The sequence below is a fragment of the Rhagoletis zephyria genome, unplaced genomic scaffold (assembly GCF_001687245.7).
Source record: "Rhagoletis zephyria isolate East Lansing unplaced genomic scaffold, Rhagoletis_zephyria_1.1 Rzeph_scaffold_00229, whole genome shotgun sequence".
Lineage (NCBI taxonomy): Eukaryota > Metazoa > Arthropoda > Insecta > Diptera > Tephritidae > Rhagoletis > Rhagoletis zephyria.
The window spans coordinates 171,515-180,237 of NW_016157313.1; the positions used below are offsets into that span (position 1 = coordinate 171,515).

At 33.8% G+C, this 8,723-nt stretch overlaps 2 protein-coding genes across 2 annotated transcripts in view; one reads left to right on the forward strand and one right to left on the reverse strand.

Moving 5' to 3' along the window:
* kar (monocarboxylate transporter 10-like protein kar) overlaps positions 1 to 8,723 on the forward strand; it is a 185,810-nt gene that overhangs the window by 166,570 nt on the left and 10,517 nt on the right. The gene's annotated exons all lie outside the window — the stretch shown is intronic.
* LOC108358265 (syntaxin-5-like) lies at positions 2,854 to 4,366 on the reverse strand. The gene is made up of 2 exons (XM_017609489.1): positions 3,964 to 4,366; positions 2,854 to 3,903 (listed from the first exon to the last, which is right to left on the reverse strand). The coding sequence occupies exons 1-2, from the start codon at positions 4,116 to 4,118 to the stop codon at positions 3,801 to 3,803; spliced, it is 258 nt and encodes an 85-aa protein (XP_017464978.1). The 5' UTR covers positions 4,119 to 4,366; the 3' UTR covers positions 2,854 to 3,800.

Consider the following 8,723-nt stretch of genomic DNA (forward strand, 5'->3'; position numbering starts at 1 on the left):
GGGTAATTAAAACACTATAAACACACATTTTTATATTATATAAACTTTGTCGCGAAAACTTATGCTGGATTTCCACTAGGCATTAAATGGCAAAAATGACAAATGACAAAGTCGGGCATTAAAAAATAATCGTGTCATTACATTAAAAAATAGTCATTAAGTTCATTTCCACATGGCATTTTTTTAAATGGCATACATTTTTTGTCATTTCAATTCCTAGTGGAAATTCGGCATTACATTGGAAGTAAAGCACGCACGAAAATAAAACGAGCAAATAAAAATTTCTGCAATTAAAATCTGCACACTTAAGTGAAATCCGGGACATTTTAAGGTTGGACCGGGACACCGGGACAAACAGTCTAAAACCGTGACATGTCCGGGAAAACCGGGACGTCTGGCAGCCCTAAAGTTGGGTCAACGAAATTCCGTTATAAGTTCAATATTTCTATTTACAAAAATGGGATACCATTGGAGAGGTAATAAATCAGGTTTTCTCTATTCAACGCGGAAATACAAGAATTTGTCTCGGTCGAAATAAAATGCAAATGAATTACTCGAAGAAAATTAAATTCCTAGTAGGCTTGAAAAAAGGAACTTTCATCAAAACCCGCATTTTCCAGCAGCTAAAATTGTGTCGTTTTAAGTCGAAGAGGAGTGACAAATAAACTGAGATAAAAGCTTTATCGAATAACTACGGATAACGAGTTTGCGGATCTAAAGAAATTAATAAATTGCTAAAAATAAATTTAAGTAAACAATATTAGTTAAAGCACGATAAAGCTAAAAGTATGGCTCATAAGCATGATTCAATAATAGCAAGGTTTTGTAATAAAGCAGTCTTCTCGCTTCCACACATAAAATCGGCTCCTTTACTTGTGCAGAATGTTGCTTACTCTACAGTTTCTAGTGATATTAGTAGTAAAACCAAAAATTCTTCATACTAAATATTCGTGAGCATCACCTTCGTTTGGGTAATTTTCTAGAACAAGTGTAGAATAGCGACCGTTTAGCTATAAAATAACCAAAATTCCGATTAATAGAACTTTTTACGCTGATTTCAACGATACCAAATTTATGTGGCGCAGGTAAAAAATAAAGAAGATAAGAGGTTTATTTGCTTTATTTATTTGTATTTTTTATTATCACTAAATTGTTGAATCCCAAAAGTAGATTATGACAAAATACGTAATATCGAATTAAAGGTAATAACTTGTACTTTCTAAACAATATAAATTCCTTTACCATTAATTATGCAGTTTTTTCAAAAAAGGTTATTTCACGAAAAAAATAACATAAATAAATAGTGGTTTTGGTTTAAAAATACAAAAATCTATAAATGATTTACATCAGCTGAAAGACAAACTAATTATCTTCATGGTGACGTCATCAGTTTTTTAATCGGTTATATAGTTCACAAGATGTTAATATTTAAAAAATCTAAAACCTGAAATTTAACCTTCTAGAACGTCTTAATTTTTCACTTGCGCCAAATAATTTTCCATTAGTTGAAATTTGCATAGCTGAACGGTCGGTGTTCTAGATTTCTTCCAGGAAATGACGAATAACTGAAATCAGAAATGCATATTTTTATGTATTGTTTAGTATTTCCATTAAAACGCCAAATATATTGCAAATTTGCATATAATTAATAATACACTTTTTGCTTCTAATTGTATACTTTGCGTACCTTTTGTAGTACCTTGCTACTACCGTTTTCGCAAAAGGCGATCACATTTTTCCCCTTTCTACCTACTTCCAAAATACAAATCTGAATAAAGGAGTGTCAAATATGAGCTGTCACAATTTACATAACCTTGTATTATTGAATCATGGCTCATAAGGATGGCTTAATGTAAACAAAGAAAATAGTTTGTCTCCTTTACATTATGCTGAACTGAATATCTGTATTACTCTTTTACATTCTTATTTGTTTACCCCGAACGACGTCGGGTGCTCTGCTAGTTTTTAATAGTGGTAGGATTATAAATATATGGCCAAAATTTCGGACTCGTGCATTCGTGCGTTTTTGAGGTTAGGTTTGTATGGGAGGTATGCGTTAAAGAAAATCGATTTTGCTAATTTTTTGTATGTTTACTTATTCCATCCTTGAGAATATATGGACGAAATTTGGGAGTCCTTTATTCATTGGTGCCCTTTTAATGCATTTTTAGGTTAGATTTGTATGGGAGGTATGCTTTAAAATAAACCGATCACACCCATTTTTCGTTTTTTTTCATGATTTATGTCCTTAGAGGTTGCATCCTAAAAATTAAAGCTCTACGCCTACTACTTCTAATTTCCTCCAAACAATGTATGGGGCTAAGCCACTGTGCGCCGGGTCGTTTTTCTAACGGACGATATAGATTTTATGACTTGGTGTTAAATATTTAACGCAAACATCTCCGAACTCGATTAGGAAGTTTTACTTCAACACTTCAACAAGGGTAATATTTTTTCGATGTAGTACAATCCTAGGGGGCAAGAGATTAAAACTCCGACCTAACTTTTTTGTTGACCACCCTATTGTGCATAAAAATTTATGTATGACCATGCACAAGCCTACACAGCATAAAATTTACAAGTTTACGGTGAGTTCGACGCCATTTCCGTATATATTGTCAATGAAGTAGTAAATAGGTCAGCTCTTACCAAAGCACTAGGTAGCTGTAGATTTCAAGCTGAGGAAACCATATAAATGAGCATTTGCTTTTAAATGAAACTTCGTACTTTGCTAATTTTCTTGTGCTTGGTTAGACAAAACTTGTAATTGAATAGTAGGTATTGGATACAACAACGTTGCGGTTGGTTTTGCCTATTAACGTAGATCATCACCCACCACGATCCAGAAAATAAAGGTCGCGCCATTCGCGGACCGCTAACCCTCCCTTCGTCGATTTGACAGCATCCACCCATTCGCTGACGTCACACAATACTTTTGTTTACATTTTCTGGTTCGTGACATTTTAGGTTATTTCAACTTCACAAATTTACAAATTGGAAAGATTTTGAGCGTTGTTTTGTTTTTTGTGAAAACTTATAAAAAAGTTATAAATTAAAGAAAAAAATGAGGTGTGCAGTGGTTAATTGTGCTAGTGTTAGTGCCAAAGGATCTGGGTGCAGTTTTTTTTACTTTTCTGGCCGACATTGAGTTGGTTGAAAAGTGGATCCAGTTCTGCCGGAGACCAACGGATTTCAACGCCCGAACCAGCGTCATCTGTGTAAAACACTTCACCACTGATGACTTCGAGAACGAGCTACCTACGAGAACCTATAAATTGAATCCGGCATCAGATCACATGCAATAAACGGCAACATTTCATTACGATGTATTTTTTATTTATTTGTTATTTGAAAATATAACACGTTCCCTTGATAAAGCTTTTTATTTATACATACTGACCTTCTGCTTCCTACCGGAAATGTTAAGCCGTATGGATAAAAACTAAGCAATTGCTTTTTTCTTGAAATTGCATACCTTTCACTTAAATTTGTTTGAACATAATATTTGAATTATTAATAAACAAGCACATGTACTTATTGCCAATAACAATTTCTATTTTATTTAGCTTTAAACTTTTCTTTATATATTTATGATTACATAAATCGGTTCTTTATTACACAGGATCATCTCTACTAATTTTGAAAAAAAGTGAAACTAAGTGAAGTAATTTTATTATTGGCAGAATTAGTGTCTAACCCTACGTGACTGCTTCTAAAAGCTATCGTGTTTCACGTGGCATATAAGACTTAATTTCATTATTACATTAGTGTTTTTTATATGTATGTATATGAATAGGATATTATATATTTATGTATTTAAAAACCCACAACTTTAAGACCGCGCATCTGAACTTGTTAAAATCTTGCCGTGTCACAAACATATTCGTTATTATATAAGGAAAACTACGAAGAATATGAAAAAGAATATCAGTACTGCGAAGATTTTTATCAGTTTGGAAGTACTTCAATATTTCACCATGCGCCGCTTCTATGTTCAATTCGGCATCTTGTATGTTTGTATCGATACGCTCCACAATCTCCTCTTGCTCCTTAACCATATGTGCTGATTGTTGAAATATACCGCCTAGCTCGACAATAGTCGATTCAATGTTCTGCATAGTCTCAGCCCGCTGTTGCACGTAACTATCGGAGTCATCATATAATGCAATCTGCTGCTGCGTCTGAATTCCACTACCTCAGACTGCACCCAGCAATGGTGTTGTATCACTTGCGGCCATGTCAATGCTTACGGCCGTATTCTCTTCGCTTAACAGCAAGGAGCCCTGTTTCGCTGTACTCGAGCGAACAGTGCTAGCAGCAATTGGTGACTGCCCGAATTGGTCCCGACGCGCTTTTTGTTGGTTGAGATTTTTTATACGCACTTCTAGTATCTGTTTGAAGTCGGTGCCCATGCTGGCTAATTTAGATTGTAACCAGGGTTGCCACTGGAAAAAAATAAAACTTACCATCCAATTGAAAAAAATCTACCATATCTGGAAAAAATCTACCAATATCATTTTAGTTATTTCAATAAAAAACTTACAGTTTTCTAATAAGGAACATTTTATTTAACTACGCTTTTGAGATCATATAAGTTTTGTTTCATAAAGAATGCAGATATTCGGTTTTCGATCAATACAAACTTAAAGCTTAACAATTTATACATGTATGTAAAAAAAAGGAAGTGTGTGTAAAATTAACATTTTGAAAATTTACAAGAAATACGTATAAAAATACATGTACCTACATATGTGTGATTATTCACATTACCCAAGGCACATACAATTTTTGGAAATATGCTTTTTTTTCAAAATATTCCGTTTATTTATATCTTGAAAATGCAATTGTGAATGTTGTTTCCAGAAACCCGCGATAAAGCATTCAATATAAAAGCTTGAAAAATTGTTTGCTTCACTTAAAAACAAATTCATCATTAAGGGCCTTTGGTAACTTTAACTAAAGTATGTACGTATGCACTTATGTATGTATTTACTTGAATGCTTCATTTGCACACCACACATAGTGTGGTTCGATTTTTTCAGCAATCAATTCTTTTGATAGCATTATTGTATCAACAGTACTTATATTTAGTTGGTTTCTAGTCGGAAAACTTCCTTTCTGCAGCAGCAGAACTATGTGGTAGTGACAAAATATTAAATACGAAACTCGTGAGATTTTTAAAACATTGTTCTCCCAACCCATTTTTTTGCAATGAGACTTTTTCCCAAAAATCTATAATATCCATATCAGGCTGAAGGCCGATGTTGCTTAGCCTCAACATTTTCCATTCTGTATTAACATCTTCCGAGTTTCCTTCAACCAAATACGGAAATGTTGAAAGTAAAGGCAACAACGAAAGTTCATCATTTGAAATAACTTCAGTTGGAGTTATTATAGACAGATATTGCAAATCTTTTCTGGAAAAATCAAATCGCTTTTTAAATTGAACAATAAGCTCAACATAAAACTTTAAAATATATTCTTTAACTTCAATCACTTCGGATTGACAAAGACCGGGCTTTTTCAGAAAGGTTTCTGTATTATTACCAATAAAGATTTGATCTATATTCAAAAACATGTCCTACTGCGCCTTGCTTATGTTTTCAAACGTAATTTTTTCGTCGTTATAGTTATTTAGTTTTTCAAAATCCGTTAAAATTGCATCTACATCTAAGTTTTTTACAACACTGTTTTTCATAAAATTAGATAAAATAAGTTTAACCCTCAAACCGGCAACTTTGAAATAGTGATCAGAAATGGTTGGGAATTTTTTTCTGGCATAACTTGGGCATGATAAACTCAATGTCGTCATCTACATACCATTTTGTCGCTTCGTTTGACTTCCAGGTGAGATAAACGAAACAGTGCCTCCAGGCACTCATAGCGGTTAAAGCAAAAAATATGAACATATAGAAATTTTATTAAGTACCAACGGTTTTATTCCAAAAAGTTTAGCAATGCAATGGAATCTAGAAAAATGTGTTACTTTTTTGAGTGCTATTCCAACAAGCAATTTTTTGTCGCAGTTCAAATAAATATAAATTGCATACTTCTCAAATACATTGAGTTTGCGACTTTTTACAAAATTCGCACCATTTTTTCCACTTTCTCGAGCCATTTAGGAAGTTGATTGTTACCATTGAAACGAACGTCATCAACATGATATACAGATTTTCTGTCAACACTCAGAGCAGCGGGTTGCGATTCATCTTGTGGAGTAGAAGATTGACTTGTTGAAGATGGGCCACCAACCGAACGCGTTTGAGTGTTGCTCACAAGACCAGCATAACGGATAAAAACGGCGGTCATTGCGTCCATCCCCATCTCGGAACGACGGGAATCTTTTTATGACTTCAAACCGTTTCAATGGCATCGTTTTGCGAATGGGTTCGAATGCATTCTTCATTAACTAGCTCTCTAAATTCGGGGAGCGATAAACTGACATGTATAAATGAATGCCGATGTACTGGCAGATATCATCGACATTCACATTGAATCTTAAGTTTATATTCTGATTAATGTGTAAAAAATTACGTTCTTTAACTTCCCAGTAATTTTTCTCTATGCACAATATATTTAATGTATAGCGTGTATATTTGCTTGTAGAATAAGTACTTACGCTCACACTTTATTCTGGTCGTGTAAATAGTNGATGTACTGGCAGATATCATCGACATTCACATTGAATCTTAAGTTTATATTCTGATTAATGTGTAAAAAATTACGTTCTTTAACTTCCCAGTAATTTTTCTCTATGCACAATATATTTAATGTATAGCGTGTATATTTGCTTGTAGAATAAGTACTTACGCTCACACTTTATTCTGGTCGTGTAAATACTTGAGGTTACGGGGCTTATTGCAATGCTTGCAATTGCACAGAAGAGTTGATCTATTGCAACACGCACGCTCGCAAAGGCACCAAAAAAGCTGTAACAAACTTAAAACTTGCACATTATTGCCCTGGAATTTAATGGGCTATAAACTGAATACTCAAGAATATTCTAAAAAATCTGAATAAAATGTTGAAAATCTAGCTAAAACTTTATTGATTTATATTGTGTTTGTTATATAATGAGCTATGCTTTTTTGGAAAAATAATACATATTAAATAAAATAAAATAAAACCAAAATATTCAAATAAAAACGATTTTTACAACTAATCTTTTGAATAAAATTGAGTAAATATTTTTTCCGCTTTTCATTGACGGTAAGTTTTGTGGTACCTTTGCAGCCGAGTTCATGAAAAAAGCTCCGCTTCGCTTCGTTCAGTGTGGACACCAGCAGCTTCGCTTTATTCCGCCCTGCGCCCTTAATCAAAAGTGCATGTATAAAATGATTTTTATATTAAAGATCGGAATGAATTCGATTCTAATGAATTTTAAATGTGCTCTGTCGAAATGACATTTTGATATGCCTTACGTACATACATATGTACATTTGTATACAATACAAGTTTAATAAGAACAATTCTGTGTATATACATTTGGAAAAGACGTTTCTGGGCAGCAAATGACGTTTTTTCAGACCAAGAGGGACGTTTTCTCATGTGGAAGACCTGGCAACACTTACCGGATCAGAGCTAATACAAAATTGCACAAAGAGAAGACGAGAGTAAAAGGAAATGCCGAACAAATGAGTTTAGCTTCCCATCTTGCAAACAAAAAATGGTATGTTATATGTAGGGATGCCCAAACCAGCACATATGTGTCGCAGGCGACTGCGCGTGCAAAGCTTTGCACAGCGGTGCTGGCAAGCGAGGAAGCAAAGAGTTATCGGAAGGGTAAAATGAAGTCAACAGAATAGTGAGATTGTATGTGTGACAGTGATGGAAAATGAGTGTGCATTGTTAGGGACACGAATTTCGATACGATACGATACCATATCGATACTTTTGGCATTCGATACCGATATTTTCTACTCGATAGTTTTAAAACGATATTTTTTGGAATCGAGTACCAGAACCCTAGTATCGTATCGAATGTCATAAACTCACATTCCAACACTGAGGGAGAAGCGAAACCTGCGAAACCTATATTCAGATAAATTTTTTGGATTTTGGTTTCGATATTTAGAATATCGAGTCTTTTTATTCCGATATTAACGGGTACCCGATATTTTTAAAGCGATACTTTAAATGAGTACCATATCGATACTTTCGGTTCGATATCGTGTCCCTATGCATTGTGCCATTTTCGGCCCTTTCGGAAGCAGCCGGCACCTTCAGCACAATCGATTGATTTTCGGCACTATTTTTGCGTATCTCAATGCAACTAATAAATATTTCTTTCGGATCCGCAATTAAAAATATTTTTTTTACATTTAATCGTATGTGCTTAAACTGATAAATGATATAAACATAGAAACGCAAGCAGAAGAATCCCGCTTCCACATTACGCATATGCGCTTAACATTTTTGTTTAAACAAATTTGTCGAAATATCATCTCTAAAGCAAATATTAAATATCATTTAATATATACTTTAGATTCAAATAATCATTTTAAGTGGTAAGCGAGACCGAGATGTTTAAATGATCGAGATAGTACATTCAATTCGCGAAGATTTTTGAGAACTTTTTTCGTTGAAGGTGTTGCACTTTTTTTCCATACTGAAATTTGTGTACATCATTTATCATTGTCTAAGAAAAACTATAAAATAAAGCTTAACTTGAAATATTGAAATAAAAAACAACATCGCTACACGCGCATTCATTATAACATAAA

Excerpts from the sequence above, each read along its gene's own strand:
- LOC108358265 (XM_017609489.1), bottom strand. The coding sequence starts at position 4,118 with ATGCAGAACATTGAATCGACTATTGTCGAGCTAGGCGGTATATTTCAA. Across the intron at positions 3,904-3,963 it reads GCGCATGGTGAAATATTGAA|TTTTCCTTATATAATAACGA; the intron begins GTACTTCCAAAC and ends TATTCTTCGTAG.